We start from the raw sequence: 20,618 nt of genomic DNA on the forward strand, positions 1-20,618 counted from the left end.
TTCACTCTGAAGACTATAGAAACTCAGACGTCTGTTTAAGGTAATGAGGAAGTACTGATCAAGAAGCAGTCCAGAAGGCTGAAGGGTGTACAACGTCATCATCAATCTTTATCATCCAGATCTGATGCAGAGAAAGAATCTCAGAGTTCTGAATATCAAGGTTATGGACACTTCCAATTATAATGTTCTACAGTTGAAAGAAGAAGCATGCTGAAGTGTTATAACTGTCAAGGTTGTGGTCATATGAAATCTTGTCTGACAAGGAGTAATATTGATTCAGCCAAAGAAGATGATGAGAATCAGAAGTCTGTTTTGAAGCCTAAGGATGATGTGGCTGGCTTATTTGTTGAGAAACAAGTCAACAATCAGGAGAATTATGATCTGGTGTCTGAGAAAGAAGAGCTGCTTTGTAGAGTCTTCACTCTTGAGAAATTGTTGTTTGAGGAGAAAGTCATTTCGTCTTTGTTGAGACAACATCTTGAGGATAAGCTAAAGAATAACAAGAGGCAAAGCAAAGGAGCAAAATATCTATACAGGTGTTTGATTACTCACAAGGGTACTATGATTGCAAACTGTAATATGAAGAACCATGGAGGAAACTCAAGCGGTGACACGAGTGTAGTTAATGGGTCTTTATATGGTCAGAAGATTTCATACATAGGTCATGGAACAAAAGTGCTGCAAAACGGAGGTGATGCTGTCAAATGGGTTTTGAGTTCAACCTACCGAAGACAAAACAGATCATTGTTGTGAATATCCCGAGAGCGAAACAGCAACGTTGTTGGCATTGTGGTGTGATCAGTCATATTAAGGTTGATTGTAACAGATTTAAGAATCTTGTAAGTCAACTCATACACCAGAAGAAGTTCCACAAGGTTGGAAGGAGAGGCAATCGAGTCTTCTTTAAGAAAAATGATATGTATTGTTATAATGGATCTTCAAGTACCACAATTAACAATAGTTTACATCTCAAATCAATGAATGAAAGGACAAGATCAAAAGTTGGGGCAAGACTGTGGAGTGTCGAAGATCTGAACATCTCGTTGTAACTATGCAAGTCAGAGCCTCCACAAAGATGCATGTTTCAAGTGTTTGGATTGTACTATACCACTCACGCATCTAAAGGAATGTCACAAAGATGTTCGAATATACAGGCGAGTAAACATCAAGAAACGTGACATGAACTGTTATGTTGCGCACACTGTTGATGATCAACAAATTGTTGTGTTGTAGCACTGGTTCTTTGATAGTGGTTGTTTAAGGCACATGACTGTGAATCAAGGAAGGCTACACAACTTTGAAGAAGGCTTAGCTGACATGGTCACTTTTGGAGATGAAGCTGAAGGTAAAGTCAGATGCAATGGTGCATCTTGTTGTAAAGATCAGCCCACTCTAGAATTTGTATACCTTGTCGATGGTCTAAAAACCAATTTTATTAGCAGCAGTCAGTTGTGTGATGAGGGTTTAGATTTTACTTTCACCGAGAAAGGATGTTAGGCGGTTGATGAGTGCCACAATATTCGAGTCGAAGGTCAGCGTTATTATATATGGAAGTCATCCAATCCACAAGAAAAATAGCTCAATCAGCAGTGTTCTATGATGCCTAGAGACATAGTCTCAAAAGGAGTGCATTTACTAGTTGTTGTTAAGTGTAAGCTGCAGCAGTCAAGAATTTGTGAGAATCAAATCCGTCAAGAAGCTGTTGGAACGATTCAAGAGGGCAGAGTTTTTGTGTCTGCTGCTACTACACAGAGTTGTTCGGATGCAATTAATGGTATGGGAAGTCAAAACTTTGCAAATGGATTTAAACTGCAATAATGTGATATATCTCAAACATGCGAAGCTACAGAGGTGGCTACTAGGTCTATAGACGTCGTTGCAGGTCAGACTTTGGCCGATAAAATCATTGTGCTGAACGAACTCGATCAATTGGTTGTGGAGAACAAGGCATGAGTGGTCGTTCAAAGCTCTAAGGAGATTTTACTAGACGCAACACCTTTAGTTCAACACGAGGTAATCAGAAACCTTATAGGGATTGTCTGTGTGAATAACTTCATGCTGTATCGGTTGGATGTTAGCGAGATTTCTAGGAATGACTTCTTTCAGATGATTGTTTCCTTGAAGCAACTGTAAGGTTTTGAGGTATTCATATACCATTGCGAGTATGCCAAAGGTTTTATCAGTGCATGTGAGTTACAAAGAAGTGAAGATGAAGCCACACCCATGAGAGTTGGAAATTATCTATCTTAAAAGATGATTCAAGAGATTGTGTGAATGGTAATTGGTACGGTGGACTGATCAGTTGTCTGAAGATGTGTTGTACCAGCAAAACAGACATCTGTTTTGTACTTGCAAGCTGTGAGTGTTTTAGTGACAATTGTAAAGTATCACACATGCAAGCTGCAAAAAGGATTGTCAAGTATTTCAAAGGCACATGAAACATAGGGTTGATGTTGACGAAAGGAGCTAGCAGAAACTTGAAGAGATATCGCTCTCTGAATCACCGTGAAGGATCTAGTGGCTATTGCCTTCTGGGAACAAAGTTGATCTTCTGGGAACAAATTCAATTTTTTAATTTGAGGTTAATGCCTTGCAAACCTGTTTCAATCACCTGATGAGGATCAAACAATTGAGAACAGCGTACGGTACATTCTTAGACCATGCTTCAATTTTTCGTGATAATCGTTTGTTTGCTAATATTGTTGTAGATCATCTATCAGATACTAAACTCAAATTAAAGGACCCTGGATATCAGTTTATTCATAGAGTAGTTGTGGAGAAACTGATAGTAATAGAACATTAGAGCACTAATTTACAAATTGCTGATTTGTTTACAAAACTATTGGACTTGGATCAGCACATGATTATGAGAGAAGTCATCGGTGTTTGTTAGATCTAATATGTTCTCTGAGTTGTGTTGATCAGATACAGGGACATGCATCAGAACAAGCAATGGAATTCCTAAAATGTATAAAAGATCAACACTCTGTCTAAACAAAGAGTCAGTGGAAAACAGCTGCCTCTCATGCCAATTCATATAGGGGATCTTGTAAACGTTTTCGTGAAGGAGGATGTCAAAAAGCTGAGGAGTGACATTATTATGCACTCTATTTTGAAAGAAGTACCGGTGGGTTGTAATTAAAAAAAACAGAGTAATGTGGTTGGTACATCTTCAACAGAGCCCTGAAGAATAATAACAAGGGAATGCATAAATATTCGCGGTTGAGAAGTCATGTGATATCGCTGATAGAAATCAGGAGATTCAGCCTAAGATCGTTCATATCATGAAACTGTGAAGATCCTTCATGTCTGTTTGATCTAAGTTTTAAGGTAGTGTATCATCCAAAGTAAAAAAAAAGTGACTTGATACACTCCCGTCAATGCACTCTCCAAAGGAAATTCCAGATGCCTACTTCACGTTGATGGTGAACCATGAGAATCAAAGGCATGCCAGAGCGAAAGACTAGCCACTGATCACAGAGCTGTTTCTTGAAGATTCACAAAAGGTTGTGGTAGTTTATAGTGAAGTCCCTAATAAGTAGTTGGCACACATCACAGAATGGACCTCAAGGTATGAAAACCTTTTGCTTTAAGAATTAAAAATTAATATAAAAGTGCTATTAATGGTCTATTGCTTTTCTGGTTCCCTCACTTCATGTGTTTAACTATGTTTGGAAGTCTGAGATCGTGTGTAAATGGCTGAAAATAAAAAATGTGCTGTAAAATCAGTGTTGTGTAGTTAAACTCAGATGGTTGATTGCTGGAACAAGAGGCTGATTGTAGATATTGTTGATGAAGAGTGTTTGTATGTTTTCAGCAGGTGTGCACTAATGTGTATTAAGTGTTTAAGGCTTAAGCTCATTTGTTTCAGCTCACAAGAATGATCATGATTCTCTAAGTGGGAAAATCCAGAGAGCAGCAACTGGTCAAGAGTCTGACATCTTGAACAATGAATTTATAATAGAAGTAGAATCAAAGAGTTGCGTGTTCATCTAATTATTTGGGTGAAAATAAGTGTCCCATGAATATTGAAAGATTGGAAGTAGCTGTTACTCACACTCACAACTTGGTTCAAGTGGTGAAAGTACTTTAGAGGATTGTTGTTGAGTCAACATATGTTTTAGGACAATTCGAAAGAGTGATACTCACTTTGTATCGATAAATGAGTATAGTGTCAGTTCCATGATACGAAGGAATCGAGCTACATGTACCGGAGGATGATGAGTGTTCCTAGACAGAAGATTGTGCTTGCAAGTTGTTATTTCATGTATGTACAACAGGTGGTTGTTCATTTGAGTTTCATCTTTGATCAAAGTTTTTGATGTAAGGGACTGTTACTAAAAAATGGATTCAGGGCCGTGCCTATGAGTTAAAAAAAAGGCATTTGCCTTAGGCCCCCCCCTAATATTAAGATTTTTTTGGCCTTCTAATTGGTCCCCAAATTTAAATAATTATTTGATATATTAGTAAAATATATTTTTTCAATGTTCTTTTTCTTAAGTTTCAAAAATTTGTTTAATAGATTAAAAAGCATCTCTATTTATCTCTAGTATTTTACAATATATACTTTTAAAATTATTGTATTTTCGTAGATATAAAGTGTTAATTAAGAAAATAGATTAAAAAATTTGTATAATATTATATATTTATAGTATATAACATAAAGTTTTATTTTCATATTAAAAACAAAGTACTAATTATCTATAATTTATTATAAAAATATATCTAATTTTAGTTATAAGTTATAACATTTTTTATCACGAAAATGTATAAATTTTTATTTTTTGCCTTAGGCCTCCGGGAGTCTAGGCACGACCCTGGATGAATTGTGCTATGAAGCAAGTGTCTATGTTCCAACAGCTGTTTGACGTGGGTAGTATCGTTTGTATCACCAAGAAGACATCTTTTTGAGTAAGAGAGAATCTGTAGAAGTGTGTTGATACTTCCGTGTCGTAGAGTCAACAAAAGAGTGACAGGAGATCATCTCACCCTTGATGATCTACAGTTGCACATGATTGTGATGAGACATGTTATCTGCAATGAAAACAGAGGTGTGTGTTATTCTGTTTTAGGATCGAGATACATCCATTGAAGAACGAACATTTGTGTTTGGTTCCAATGATGATGTATGAGGATGTTGGAAGCTGTTGGGCATCTGAAAACTGTGTCTGAGATTAAGCCTTACATAACCAAAGGTATATGAGTTTTGTGGGCTAATCTGTCAACTGTCAGAGGTTTGATCAAGATAGTGAATGTTCTTGTGAGGGACTATGCATTTGGAGTCTCACAAAAAAAATCAACTCTCTCTTGGATTGTGGTGGAGTAAATGGCTAGGCTGGTAATAGACATGTGAGACTGATGATAGTTGAGTTAACAGATGATCATATGTTTGAGCTCCCTATAGATGATGAATTAGAGAAGTGATATGTGCTTAGCTCATCTGTTAGGTAAGGGCAACAAGACTGTGTAGAATTGTTCAAAGAAACTTGTTTAGATGCAAGAATGAAGGTTATCTACACTGAAGTAGGGGTTTGAAAGTGTAGAACATGATACACAAGGTGCTGTTTTTTCTTGCAAAGCTTGCGTATGGTCACATTCACACTTTGATTTGATCAAAGAGCTACTTGGTTTTCGAATTCTTGACTATCAGCGTCCTATTACCCAACATCCAATTTTGGTTGCAACAAGAGTCAAAATGATTTGATTGAAGAGCTACTTGTTGTTCGAATTCTTGACTATCAGGGTCCAAGTGTCCGACTGTCCGTCCATTGGCGTGGATCGTCGATGACCTTTCGATCGTTCCGACGCTATGATCAAACTATCGATCATCCTACGATCAGTTCGACACCATGGTTGAACCATCACTTATCCTTCGATTGGTTCGACCCGATTGTCGAATCGTCGCGCGTCTCATCGTACCTTCGATAGAGAGGTAGCATGCACATCAGTTCGAACAAGTATCGATGTACTCGCCGAGCCGCACCCCCTTTTCTTCTTAGGCATAGATGAACGAATGAATGGATGATGGTGTGTTGAGATAGCTGGGCGTCCATCCCTTATATAGGACGCTAATGGGTGTGTTCCATGAAAGGACACGCCCATTTCTTACCCCTTTTCGATGGGTTGCCTCTCTTTGAAGAGTCGCACCCTTCCGATGGTGACCGTTCATGCTACCGAGCTACCACACTCCTCAAGCTCGTGTGTTAGATGACTAAATCACCCAGCTGGGTCAGCACTTGATCAGTTCATCGAGCTAAGTTGAGTTGTCGTCCAGCTGAGGTAACTAGTGTACCAGCTGGTGTAGCTAACTGCATCTTAGCTAGCTGGGTCATCGAGTTTTATGAGCTTGTTCAGCTCATATTCCAGCTGGTTGAGCTTGTTTCTTAAAACAAATTGCCCATTTTTAGGATCGCGGAACTGCATGCATTACAAGTCTACCCCCTTCAAATGAATTTGTCCTCGAATTCGGTGGTGTAGAGATTCCCGACCTTTGTCCACTCGAGACTTTATCTACTACCGATCTTTCTCTTTTCAAGACTTGGTCATTTCTCTTTATCTATGTCTTTCCCAACATAATCTTTTTCCCTTGATCTTGGATAGTTTCCGAATAAATTAAGTCTTTTTCCGTCCTAGTTCAATCCCTACTAGTACAATTTCCCGACCATGGTCCTTTCCAGACTCGATCGTCATTCCCGACCTTTGGTCGTGTTTTTCCTGACTTTTGGTTGATATATCCTTGACCTTTTTGTTGATAATTCATGGTTTCCCGACCTTCTAGTCGATATGCTATGTGTTCGACGTTTTGAACTATCGCTCGATTCGCGAGTGCATCTTGGCGAACTTTTTCCCGTTCCCAAGCATGTTTTCGATCTTATCAGAGATTTTCATTTCGTCCGAACACATATCACAATTGCATACGTCCTCACAAGATCGCGCATGCTCTGATACCAACTTGAAAGACCTCGACCCAGAAGTCTCGGCGTTTGCGATCACGGCTTTCGTTCGACTATATGTTACTTGCTTTGTAAACCTTTATACGCAGCGGAATGTAACATTATCCTTGACCCATCCCTTTGTGACTTAGCAATACAACCAACCAACCCCATAGGCTTTGCACATTAGAGATGGGTACTTATAGTCCCTTCGGTTCACGGTGATCGGTTGAGCCATCGGCTTCACGTACCACTCGTGTTCCTGAAGCTTGGCACTAGAAATATTGTTAGTTGACCCATTGGTCATATCTTCGAACCTTGATCGACTCATCGGTCTTAGTATCAGAGCCAGGTCCGATCGTTCAATCCGACCCCATAATCAAATTGTCGATTAACCACCAACCAAATCAATACTTCTGAATGACTTGTTGACCACCCGACCGATAAATCCAACCTACGACTCTTCCGATGGTGACTGCTAATGCTACCGAGCTACCATACTCCTCGAGCTCGAGTGTTAGCTGACCAAACCACCCAGCTGGGCTAGCACTTGATCATTCCTAAGGCACTCATTCTGCAAGTAGGGGAGGTTGATGCAGCTAAGAAGATATGGTTAGCAATCACGAATAGACATGTTGGCTTACTCTTATGCTTACTCATAGTATGAATTATTATGTGAAACTGAATTTACAAAAGTAAAGTAGTTTTTTTATATATATATATATAGTTTGAGCCGGGATTGTGAACCATGATTACCAAACTAGACAAGCATTGATAGAAATAAATGTCTCTCATTAACAAAGATTACGTTAACTTTAAATCAATTAAGAAAAAAAAATCTCAATATCATAAAAAAAGAATTTAATTAGCTATTTTTGAGTTTTACAAAAATCGACTTGTACTATAAAGAGGAAGCAATTGTAGTTTCAATTTCTTTTTCCGTGGTTTAATCTTTGTGTATTTTATTAATCATGAATTAATATTCTTTTATAGATGTTTTACAACTATCATATATATGTTGCCATGTAAAATTTAAGCATATGTATTTGTCTCAATTCTAAGACTATTACACATTTTCCCACCCGTAGTTTTTTTTTGTATCAAGTATTTTATATTTGTGTATTTTCATTAAATCTGAAAATTTTCAAAAAAATTTAAAGGTTTATAAGGTACTTCTAAATAGTAACTACTACTATTATTAGTATAGTCAAATATTTATAAGGTTTTAAAAGATTCTATAAGGTATTTATAATGTTTTACAAAATATTTAAAATGTATTTATACGGTACTTATAAAATATATAAAAACTTTTACACACATATAAAGATAATCTGTAAATAATTTTAAAAGCTTACTTACATATTAGCATTTTCGATAAAAATTTAGAGATAAGGTATTTTTTAAAAGTAGTATTGGAAAATAAATATTTATAAAATCCGTCCTCAAGAATTATGATAAAGAGATGCAACCTCTTAGTTATATATATAAAATCCGTCCTTAAGAATACTTAGTTGATGACAGCATGTATATTACTCTTTGAGCTAGATATATTATAACCAGTATATGTCGGTGTGACCTGGTGTAACGCATGAGAGATTTTAGTTAGTAAACGCCGGTTCAATACCAAGACGACATATATATGTTAGAAATCAGTAGCAAGTTTGACGAACCCATCTAAGAATAATTTAGTAGCAAGCTCGAAACATCCCTCTGTGCAAAAACCACACGCTAGAACTGCTCGAAGAAGACGAGCCACCGGGAATACAAGGAGTGAGTAGTAGTCGTAAAATGCTAATAATCGAGTCCTCTGCTATGACTCTATTCCAAGTATAAATTTTTTCAAGAGTAGTAGTGGGCCTTGGGCAAAACATTAAAGCCCAAGCCCAAGTTAAAAAAATATCGACATGTCACCATCACCCAATCAATCACACAGTGTACTTTGGTCGGCGGATCTCAAGTGCTTAGTTTCCGACATGTGTCCGCAGGGAATCTGAGAAAAAGATTGATTAATAGATCCGGAAGAAGGAAAAAGGGAAGAGATTGGGAAGGGCTAACCTAAAAAAGTTTCCCTAGCAAAATTCGATTGGTGAACGACGATGATCTCCGATCTTCCAAGGGATTTGGCAGAGGAGGTGCTCTTTAGGATTCCGGTGACATCTCTGAGAGGAGTGCGATCGACATGCAAAAAGTGGAACACTTTATCCAAAGATGGGTCCTTTACAAGAAGGCACATCGGCAAAGAAGAAGCAAAGAAGAAGCAGAGGAAGGCGTTTCATGTGGTGATGATGCTCAATTACAGGGTCTCTTTATTCAGCGTCAATCTCCGCTCTCCTACTCGTATAAAGCGTGTAGGTCAACTTATTAGCCTGGAGGATGCAGATCGAGTCGGCATATCCAATATCTTTCACTGCGATGGTTTATTGTTATGCACACCCACCAAAGAAGACATATCTAGGCTTGTTGTTTGGAACCCTTGTTCAGGTCAAACATGGTCGGTCCAACCTAGAAACTCTTTCAACATATGGGACAGGTACGCTCTTGGCTACGACGAGCTGAAGAAGAACCACAAAGTCTTGAGATTTGTGGATGTATACGACTACAAAAACATGTGTACCCAACTTCGTGAGTTTGAAATTTACAGTTTTGGCTCTAATTCATGGAAGGTTCTTGATGTCAATCCGGACTGGGATATAGAATTTGTTCACCGTGGCTTGTCTCTACAGGGTAACACTTACTGGTTTGCCCGTGACAAGGTTTTCCCAGCAGGAGGAGATCATTCTTATTTCTTACTCTGTTTTGACTTCACCACTGAGAGATTTGGACCGCGTCTGCCTCTGCCGTTTCACCCTTTCGTTCGAGATACTGTAGCTCTATCTAGTGTTGGGGAAAACCAGCTTGCCGTGTTGTTTCAGCGATGCTCATCTCCATATACCTTGAAGATATGGATTAGCAGCAAGATTGAGCCTAATGCAGTTTCGTGGAACAAGTCCTTCTTAAAGGTTGATATGAAACCTTACACCGGTTATTCCTTCTGTTTTACGGGTGGGAGTTTCTTCGTTGACGAGAGGAAGAAGGTGGCCGTGGTTCTTGATAAGAACGTAGGTAGCTGTAACCCCACTCGTAACATAGCTCACATCATTGGAAAGAAGGGCTACTTTAAGAAAGTTGATCTTGGCAAATCTAGGCACCGACTTTGCTGGCCACTTGGGTGCTCTTATGTTCCGAGCTCTGTGCAAATCAACCAGAACACAGCCTAATCTATTATTGTCTTTATCTTCGATTTTATTATTAATTGACCAACATAGACTGCTGCTTTCTTTGTTTTGTTCATCCTGTTATAACTTTTATTATATCCATCGGATTTGCGTTTCAGTATACTGTCATGTGTGGTCTTGTTTGGCTCGTCCAACACGTCTTTTGTCTTGTAGATTTTATTATCAATTTACAAAGTCACAAAAAACATACTAAGCCTTCTTAGTGTTTGATGCCTTACTGCTTAATAAACAAACAAATCAAATGATCGTAGTATGAGAAGTAGACAAGACATGGTTTTGTAACAACTTCCCAAGACAGGTGTTCACTACTGAACTCACCTGGAAACTTATCATACAACTACGCTTAGGCGCCTTTACAAACAAAGGGAGCTCTCCCAGTTAGGGTTTGTTAGTCACACTGATCTAAATTCAAGCCAACCACAACATCTAATGCTTGCATAAGTGCATTAGATATAGATATTCCCGTAAGTTTGTTTTGTAGATAAAATTCAGAGAGAGAATGTTGAAAGTTAAACGAACACATATGGATCCTCTTACCATTGTATATACACTGATGTTGGACACATTTCTGCATGTCAAGCAAATCTAACAGAACCAGGAAAGAATTCATCTTTCGGAAGTTCGGAACAAACCTATGCAAATCCGTAAGGCCGTATGTGCGTTGTTTTGTTCCACTAAAAGGACCTATGTTAAGTAAATTAAGAAACCAGCAAGAAATACGGAAATAGGTACAATATTACCACAATGTATGTTATCGCTGCAAGACAATCATTACTGTTGTAGTCTAGAGCCTAAAGGATGATGGAACCTAGGTCATCTGTTTGGCTATCAGCTTGACCACTAACAAGATCACATTTTACCTTAAAAGACACAACATTCTACTTCTTCCCTATGTTCTGAAACCTCTTAGGTTTAACCCTGCTACTGGGTGCTGGTTTTTCAGTGTACCAAGTTACAAGAACAGGAGAAAGAATTCTATGAGTTAAACGTAAGTGCTTTATCTCCCTAACCCAAAACATTTGTCTATAACAAACTCATCATGATACTAACACCAATAATCACACCATTCACTCACACTCATGCATCCTTGCATCTTAGATTCTCTTCACACCATACGTTGCTGGCTCATTAAAGCAAAACTACCTGAAAAAAACCTTTGTAACAGAAGAATCTGGAAAGATATATATCCTACAAACATCTATACTAATCAAACTACATCCATCATTCAGAAAGACCTCAATTCCTACATATCAGTATGACAACACAGTAATCAACAAATGTTTGAATAGAGCAAGGAAGAGTGATCCAGACAAACTATCTTTCAAGAAAACACAATACTTTCTTCATTGAATTTAATAATTTACACAAACCCAAGTTTCCCGTTTCATCCATCATAAACAAAGAACAAATCATCTCCTTATCGAATTGCAATACCCTTTTGTGCCCTACGTTACGAACCCTAATTTCCAATTCCCACAACTCATTTCTTAGCCTTAGAGAATCTAAGACAACGATACTTCTCACCACTCACAGTAATCTCAAGAGCACCGTCTTGATTATCCTGATTCGAAGCAGTCCCCATGAGAACGCTCTTCTCCTTCTCCAGATTCTCTCTCTCCATCTTCAACCTCGCTTCCTGTCTAGCGATCTCCGTCTGTCCAAATTCACAAAATCAGAATCCACACACAGATTTCCCCAAAACCCTAAAAATCAAAATTCAAAGAAAACGAACCTCACGGCGAGAGAGCTCAGCTTTCCAGGCAGCTTCTCGCTCAGCGACTTCCCGCTCACGCTCTTCGATATAACTCTGCATCTCTCTCTCCTTCATGATCCGATCTTGTATATCAGCGTCAAGTGCTTGCTTCAGCTCCTCCACAAACTTATCAACCACTAATTTAATCCTCAGCGACATCGTCTCCTTCACAAATTCTAACTACTTACAATTATCCTCTTTCCCTCACACTAACCGCTTCTACACATCAATAGAATCTATTCCTAGCCAAAAACTCACTTCCTGGTTTCCCTCTTTTAATTACGGCGGAGCTTCACCGCCGGCGAGATTCCGAGCTTGCGTGAGAACTGAGGAGGGACAGAGACATTCACAACCTTTTGTTTTTATTTTTCCTTTCTAATCTTCTTCAGAGAGGGAAAAATAAATAAAAAGAGTGAAAACAAATGGGCTCTTATTGGGCCTACAGAACTGGATATGGGTCACACGTGTGGCAGAGGATTTTTTGGATAACACATGTTAAAAATTAGGGTTTTGTGTTACTCTCCTCTTCTTCAAACCCTAGAAGAAATAAGTGAGAGTGGTTTGCTTTAGCCGCGGAGGAGGAGTCAGAACTCATACGCTGCAAACATGGTTCGTCATCTTTGTCTCTCTTAGTCTCATATATTCCACAAGCGTTTTCGCCATGTTTTCTCTTTGGTTTTGGTAGTTTGTCTCAATCTGTGAATTCGTTTGGTGCGGCACGATAAAAATCTCTGGTTGTAACTAGGTAGCATTTCGATGTAACTATGTAAAGTTAATTGCTTTGTGCGATTTGTGATATGGGTTTGGGATCGATTTAGAAAATGGCGTTGTTGAGATCTAAGAAGATAGGATTCGGTTATCCTTTGATTTGAGGTCTTGAATGATGGGACTTTGTTAGTGATTGAGGTTTTATGAAGATGTAATGTGTTTTGATGTTTATATTTATTTGTTTTTTTTTTCTATAGGCAAGAGGTTTGAAGAAGCATTTGAAGAGGCTCAATGCTCCTAAGCATTGGATGCTTGACAAACTTGGTGGTGCTTTTGTAAGTCACTTGTGTTGGATTGAAATCTTATTAGAACTTGGTTTTCATTTGATTTGGTGCTTATAATTGCTGTTCTGTCCAGGCCCCCAAGCCATCTTCTGGACCACACAAGTCTAGGGAGTGTTTACCCCTTGTCCTTATCATCAGGAACAGGTTGAAGTATGCTCTGACTTACAGAGAAGTGATTTCGATCTTGATGCAAAGGCATATTCAGGTTGATGGAAAAGTGAGGACTGACAAGACTTACCCTGCTGGTTTTATGGGTAAGTCTGGCTGTGGCTGTTTTTGTTGCTTGATGATGTTTATGTCCTTTTGTCTCTGCTTCTTTGATGAATGATCTAACTAAAGATGCATAATTATTCCCAGATGTTGTGTCAATTCCAAAAACAAATGAGAACTTCCGTCTTTTGTATGACACCAAGGGACGTTTCCGTCTCCACTCCATCAAGGATGAGGAAGCTAAGGTTTGTTCTCCTAAATCCCTTACATTCTCAAATACTGAACCCCTTGAAACTAAGCTGAGTCTGTATTCATTGCTTTAGACTTACGTTGGAGGTTCGATGAATCTTTATGTTGATTACTAGTTTGTAATATGTTCTAACAAGTATCCTTGTTTTTGTGCAGTTCAAGCTTTGCAAGGTGAGATCTATCCAGTTTGGTCAGAAGGGCATTCCCTACCTGAACACATATGATGGTCGTACCATCCGTTACCCCGACCCGCTCATCAAGCCTAATGACACCATCAAGCTCGACCTTGAAGAAAACAAGATTGTGGAGTTCATTAAGTTCGATGTGGGCAATGTAGTTATGGTCACCGGAGGAAGAAACAGAGGGCGTGTTGGTGTGATCAAGAACCGTGAGAAGCACAAGGGAAGTTTCGAGACCATCCACATCCAAGACTCAACAGGACATGAGTTTGCTACAAGGTTGGGAAATGTGTTCACTCTCGGCAAAGGAACAAAGCCATGGGTGTCTCTTCCAAAGGGTAAAGGTATTAAGTTGACCATCATTGAGGAAGCCAGGAAGAGACTTTCTGCTCAACAAGCTGCTTAATACTGTACTACTCTGTTTCTCAATTTTCAGAACAAACTATGCGTTAGTTTGCAGCAGTCTTTATGAGTTTTACTTTCGTTTCAAAACTTTATCTTTTGGATTTTTATGAGCTATTTTTTTGGACCTTTTGTGCTACTTGCGAGTTTGGACTTCAACCTTGTTACTTCCGATAGTTTTTGAATTGCCTTAGTATCACTGGGTCACATTTTATGAATCCTAGAGATATCATAATCCCTGTATAATAACAATAAGACAAATGTCTCTTCTAAAACATGTGGTCAAAATATACCGAATAGTTTTTACAATTTCCCGATCTCGATGTCATATTTTGGTGTGGAAAACAAGGTTATAGTTGTATGTTCAAGAAAAGTCTTACATTAAAATTGGTGCAAGCCTACACTCTTACGTGTCTACTTCAAGAATGCTCCATTCATAGATGTATCGTTACTGTCGCCAAGTTCACGTAATAGTGGAGTGATTATTTTCGAATCCTTCCTTACTAGAAGATGCTATACTCTGTGTTTCAGAACAAACCATGCTTTAGTTTGTAGCACTTTGGATGAGTTGAGATTACTTTGGTTTTCATACTTGTCTTTTGGGATTATTATGTGCTATTTTGGGACCTTTAGTCACGAGTTATAACTTCAATTTGGTTTCTTCTGATAGTTATTGAATTGCCTCTAGAATCTCTACTATTTAAAGGCCACATTCTTGTTACAAGTGAAATCCCAACCTCCGCTAATAACAGTAAGACAATTGTCACATTTGTACATTTGGTAAAATAATGATTGTGCTTTTCATATTTCTCATGAATCGGGTGGATGGATCTGGAATTCTTGATATATGTTTAGAGGCCACTTGTGTTAGTGTATGAATAGTACTAGCAGAGTAGTAATCTAAAAGTGGATTTATTTATTGTTCTTGTAATCATTTTTCACTCTTAATATTCTAACCGATTAGAATAATTTGATTGAAAATGTTTTTCTTATGAGTGGATGTTTAAGAAAAGTCTTAACATTGATTTTGGTGCAGAAAACCTACGTGTCTACTTTAAGAATACTCCAGCCTCCAGCAATGGTTATTATACTACCGTTACTGTCGCTAAGTTCACGTGATAGTGGAGTGTTAATTATAATCAATCTTATAGAATCGTTAATCACAGATGCTTAAAGATTCTTGTTCTTGGTGACATGGTCAAACAAAAATAATAATAAGAAGAAGATAACAACAAAAGTCGACACTGACGTCAATGTAGAACCAAAGTGCCTCGGAAATGCAAGAAAACACTCAGGTATTTTCAAAACAATGTATCCACCGTAATGCATGCAATGCAATGCATGATGGCACTATTTTAAGCTCGAGATTTTATAACAATATCAAAGAAGAGAATAGTCATACAAAATATATATCTATTAGAAAAATCTATATCTATTACCTGCTATAAGCTGGTATGGGTTGATGCAAGTTTTTAAAACATGTCATGTGATGTGAATTGGTTGTGGACTCAACATGGTAAGTTTACAGTGAATAAAAAAAATCCAGCAAATTAAGAAAAGACTTGTGAAAATTTAACAGAAAACTATTCAATTTGAAGAAGCAAAACTAAGGTTTAAAATTACATCCATTCATTTAAGCTATAACTTGACTTTCCTCTAAACAGGGAAAACAGTTTTACTTTTTTTTTTTTTCTAATTTAAAACTATTTTTTCTTTAAAATAAAAAACTAGAAGCTTTAAAGTTATGAATTTTTTATTTAAAAAAGTCAAAACAAAAAAAGGCCTCATCGTTATATTATTTTATAATTAAAATATTTATATAGTAAATTTGATAATTTCTTTAACTTGTTTTGGATTAAAAACAATAAATCTATAAGATTATACGATGAAAGTGTCCCAAAAACTATAACCCTAATAATCATCCCGAAAAGTGTTGATGTGCTTAAATTAAACCCTAGAGCTACTCTCTCATATTAAGAGGTCACTGCAGTACTTAGGGGTCGAATTCCACAAGGACTCTAGATTACACAATGGATTATAAAGTTTTATAATTAAGCTAAACAAGGTTATTTAAATTAAGAAAAGCAATGCAAAATATTAAATAAAAGTTTTGTAAATTCAGAAGATCAAAAAAGCTAGGCCTAGGAAATTTCTCAGTAAATTACAAATTATTAAATCAAGAAATAATTAGGATTCACACAATTAAGAACAGATCTAGAACTCTAAACTCTTTTGTAAAATAAATCAGTTCTCACTGCAAATATTATCTAAATTTAAAACCAGAAAATCCAAATCTCTTTGTAAAATTCTAGGTTAAAAATCAGCTTTAAAAACAGGGTAGATTGTTCACAAAGTTACTAAATCAAATCTCTTTGCAAGAAGTAATTTTGCTCATCAAAAGGTTTTATCAGGAAAATCAATTATATTCTCATATCAATTTATTTTTCTAAAGTATTAATTCTAGGTGATCAATCAAGAATTAATGATGAAGAACAACCTATGATGAAAATCTAGAAAGATATTGAATCCTAAATAAACAGATCTAACAATTCATAAAAATCCTTGTGAAAAACCATAAATCTAACAAGCAAACTACTAAGACATATTCAATGAAGAACAAAACATAATTCTGAATAATAAGCAATTGAAATTAAAAGAGTAAAGAAGGAGTTCAAGAATTCTTCTTCTACAAAGCAGATCTCCCTCTCTCCAAAGCTCTCAAAATCTCACAGGGTTGCACAAAATAAAACTTGCTAGAATAAAAACTTTTTGGGTTTGCAAAACCTAAAAACACTATATATATGTCCTAAAACACGTCAGGGACTTGTGTTGCAAATATGGAAAACTTCGGCTGAATTTGTAAAACTTCCAAAACTTGGCTTCTCTCGCAGACAAAACAGGGTGTCGACCGACACCATCACTCTTCATCGATTCCAAGTTCGTTTCTTCAGGATTAATGCTCCAAAATGTCCAAATTGCTCCATTTCGCTCCATCCATGCCAAAATTCTAGAAAACATGTAAAGACTCAAAAACATCTTAGAAAACAAATCAAAAGACTCTAAAAGACTCCTTATATCATGGTTAAAAACCACAAAAACCATGATATATCAACTCCCCCAGACTTAGCCTTTGCTTGCCCTCAAGCAAAACATAAGCTTAGACATGTGAAAGAGGTTTGAAAACAGGGAACTCACTCAATTGCATGATGATTCTTATTCGCACTCTTCATTTACCTGACTCAAAAACTTACTTCTTATACTTAACCATGATAATCATCAACATTCCTTATTCAAATCCCACAATCCTTTGGAATCTCTGAAATCTCCATTATCATCTCATTACATAAATTAAAGCAAGTACAAGTGAGTTCTTACCTTGGTGTATCGATCAGTGGCATATGGACTCTCTTCAAGCCAAAACATTTTTCATATATCTCCTTTCCTCTCCCTTTTCTCACTTTAAAGGAGTTGATTTTTTTTTTTAAATCAAAGGTGTAAGCGAATACTAGGGTCATCGATAATTTACCTACCCCTCGCTTCCAAGATTTGTGTGATCATTTGACTCAATAGTAGAATAATGAGGTCATAGGTAATTTACCTACCTCTCTAAACTGATCAAAATCATCTCATCTTTTATTCTCTTTTTTCTTTTCTTTTTTTTTGATCTTTCTTTTTAAAGTACTGAAGGGAAGAGACAGGGGAGACATACTTTAAAAAATTGCACTGTCTTGTATGGCCCGAAGAAGAAGTCTAGTCCACTGATTTCCAACCCCAAAGTAAGAGATTAAGTCCGGTTAAAATCCTGATAAAAGTTGAGACAACGTTGGTTTAACGAGATATCCATTGAATAAGGGCTTTCAGGATTGTTGATACAACTCATAGTCTTTCTAAGCTTCAGTTCTAAGATCAAGAATAGTAAAATAATCATTAGAGTGTTAGCCAAATAAGAGAAATCATTAATCAAGATCATAATTCCCAAAGACAAAAAGAAAAATTTGAAAAATTTGACTCAAACTTTATGGTTTTGACTGACACAACTGAAACTCAAAAACAAAAATGTAGTTAGTAGATAGCCTCCCCCAGACTTAAACAACACTGTCCCTAGTGTTATCAAGTAAGAGGAAAGCTAAAAGAAACAAAAATGTATGGATATTGTAATGAAAAGATGAACTGATTCTCGGGTTACCAGCTGGTGTCGACCGATACCATTTCAGTGTCGATCGACACTCATCATGAATGGTGGTTTGTTGGCTGAAACTCTTTGTTAGTTGCAGATAGTTGTGTTGATGGATCAATCTTTGGATGATTACTCTGTTAAGAAACACTCAAACACAAGTTAAAAGCAACATGATAGATAGATAGTTCATAATTTCAAACAATAATCAAACAAAAACTGACTCAATGCAAAAATGAAAATGACTCAAAAGGAAAAGAAAAACCTAGAAGTGGGTTGCCTCCCACTAAGCGCTTGTTTTCAGTCATTAGCTTGACTGTTTTGAATCTCAGGCGTCCGATGGATCGGAAAGTGGCAATGAATGCTTCCGATAAAAATGTCCTATTCATCCAAGGTGGTATATAAGCTTTAGGTGCATGAGGTCTGCCAAGGATGTGAGGAACAGGACCAGGGCGGGATTTAGGGACGGGTCTTCTTTTATGTCCTACAAATGTCCTATTCTCTACGATAATCTCGTGGCTTGGTTAACTGCAAAACAGTTTTTGTATCTTTGAAGGTCTTATTGATGATAGGAGGGGGATTAGGTGAAGAAGATGTGTACCTTGGCCTTACCTGAGAACTCTGGAGTGTGGAGTGTTGAGTTGTCTGTTTATGAACAGGTTTATGACTTGGAGCATCAGTTTTGGACAAGTTCGGTCTCGGATGTGGAGGGGTGTCGACTGATGCTGATAGGGTGTCGGTCGACACTGAGCCTGTTGCTCGAATATCAGAAATTTCTTCAACAGAAAAAGTTTGTCCATCAATAGTAGGAGCTCTCCTCAGCTTATGCATCTCAAAGTTCATACTTAAACCATCCACATTCAATGTTATGTGTCCCTTCTGCACATCTATGACGACACCAGCTGTAGCCAAGAAAGATCTTCCTAAGATGAGAGGGTCGTTAGGCTCTTTATCATACTTCATCACCACAAAGTCAGTGGGAATCATGAAGTTTCCAACCTTAATTGGAATATCCTCTAAAACACCTTTAGGAATTCTTTGGGATCGATCAGCTAAGATAAGAGATATCTAAGTCGGCTTAAAATCTGTCATCCCAAGTCTCAGAGCAACATAATGTGGAATCAAGTTGATGCTAGAGCCAAGATCACAAAGTGAGTGAGCAAACCTTCCTGTGGAGATAGAGCAATCAAGTACGAAGCTTCCAGGATCTGGTAACTTCTTTGCAATCCTACTCTGGATCATTGCACTCACTTTCTCAGAGACAACTACCTCTTTCTTCTTCTCTTTCTTCCTCTCTGGAGGCTGGTTCAGCAGAATTGCACTGACATCTTTTGTAAGTAGTGCTCCTTCCTCAGGGCTCAAACCATTGGATACCATTCTCTTCACATACCGCTTAAGTGGTGGTGAAAGCTTAACTACATCAATCAAAGGCATCTCTATCATCACCTTGCATCTAGCTTCCTCCATCTCCTGTTTGGATCTTCTTGGCTTAGGAAAAGGAATCGTCGGTTGGTACACCCTTTCAGCAGCTGCTGGAACCTGAGATTTTGCAGTTTTGGGTTCTGTCTGAGAGGGGTGTCAACCGACACCCAGGTGGTGTCGATCGACACCATCATCTGACGTTGAATTTTCCGACTCGGGTTTGCCCGATTGCTCTCCTTTTTCTGCAGAAACAATTTCACCATCATTCTCATCTCTCACTGATATGGCATTGCAAGCATGTTTGGGGTTTGTCTCCGTTCTTCCAGGAAGAAAACCCTCTTGTCTCTTCACAGATCCAACAGTCTGCGCAACCTGATTTTCTAGCTTCTTAACATGGACATTCAATGCATCAATTCTTCCAGTATGCTCTGTGTAAACATTGTCAATCTTCCCATTGAATGTCACAGTCAAATTCTCCTGACCTTGCAAAAGTTGCTCTAGCATAGCTTCCATCTTACTCTCGGCAGAAGTCTGTGGAGGAGGATACTGATAAGATGAGTTCTCATAGGTTCTAGTATAACCATTGTTCTGTTGCTGCTTCTGGTAATCCGGTTTGGGAGTATAGCCTGAAAAGTTCCCACTATAAGGTATGTTGCTTTGTTGATTACCGAATCTCTGACCCTGATTTCCATATACAAAGTTGACATCTGCTTTTTCATTCCCTGTCTCAGGTGGTGGCTCAAATGTCTCAACTTCAGCAGCAAAGTGAACCGATTTTTTACCCACAAGAAGATTATGCACTGAATCTAGCTTAGCATTGACTGAAGCAAGCTGGTTTGCATCAAATCCTCCATGCAATCTCTTCCTTTCAGTATCTGCTCTCTTAGTGCTATTGCTGGAAGCCAAATTCTCAATCAAAGCTTCAGCATCTTCTGGATATCTCGTCTTGAAGTTCCCATGGCTGGCAACA

General features: G+C 37.7%; 3 protein-coding genes across 3 annotated transcripts; 2 read left to right on the plus strand and 1 right to left on the minus strand.

Annotated features, from left to right (window-relative positions):
- Window positions 1–8,727: 8,727 nt before the first annotated feature.
- Window positions 8,728–10,449, plus strand: LOC104767037 (F-box protein At2g18780). The gene has a single exon (XM_087502824.1). The coding sequence runs from the start codon at window positions 9,029–9,031 to the stop codon at window positions 10,187–10,189; it is 1,161 nt and encodes a 386-aa protein (XP_087358950.1). The 5' UTR covers window positions 8,728–9,028; the 3' UTR covers window positions 10,190–10,449.
- A 1,077-nt stretch (window positions 10,450–11,526) lies between these two features.
- Window positions 11,527–12,347, minus strand: LOC104767038 (uncharacterized). The gene is made up of 2 exons (XM_010491059.3): window positions 11,940–12,347; window positions 11,527–11,861 (listed from the first exon to the last, which is right to left on the minus strand). The coding sequence occupies exons 1-2, from the start codon at window positions 12,117–12,119 to the stop codon at window positions 11,688–11,690; spliced, it is 354 nt and encodes a 117-aa protein (XP_010489361.1). The 5' UTR covers window positions 12,120–12,347; the 3' UTR covers window positions 11,527–11,687.
- Window positions 12,348–12,421: 74 nt separating this feature from the next.
- On the plus strand, window positions 12,422–14,228 carry LOC104767039 (small ribosomal subunit protein eS4z). Its single transcript, XM_010491060.3, has 5 exons — window positions 12,422–12,569; window positions 12,926–13,003; window positions 13,086–13,266; window positions 13,370–13,467; window positions 13,628–14,228. Exons 1-5 carry the CDS (start codon window positions 12,567–12,569, stop codon window positions 14,054–14,056), a joined length of 789 nt encoding a protein of 262 aa, XP_010489362.1. The 5' UTR covers window positions 12,422–12,566; the 3' UTR covers window positions 14,057–14,228.
- The last annotated feature ends 6,390 nt before the right edge of the window (window positions 14,229–20,618 follow it).

The sequence above is a fragment of the Camelina sativa genome, chromosome 19 (genome assembly GCF_030686135.1).
Source record: "Camelina sativa cultivar CO46 ecotype springtype chromosome 19, ASM3068613v1".
Lineage (NCBI taxonomy): Eukaryota > Viridiplantae > Streptophyta > Magnoliopsida > Brassicales > Brassicaceae > Camelina > Camelina sativa.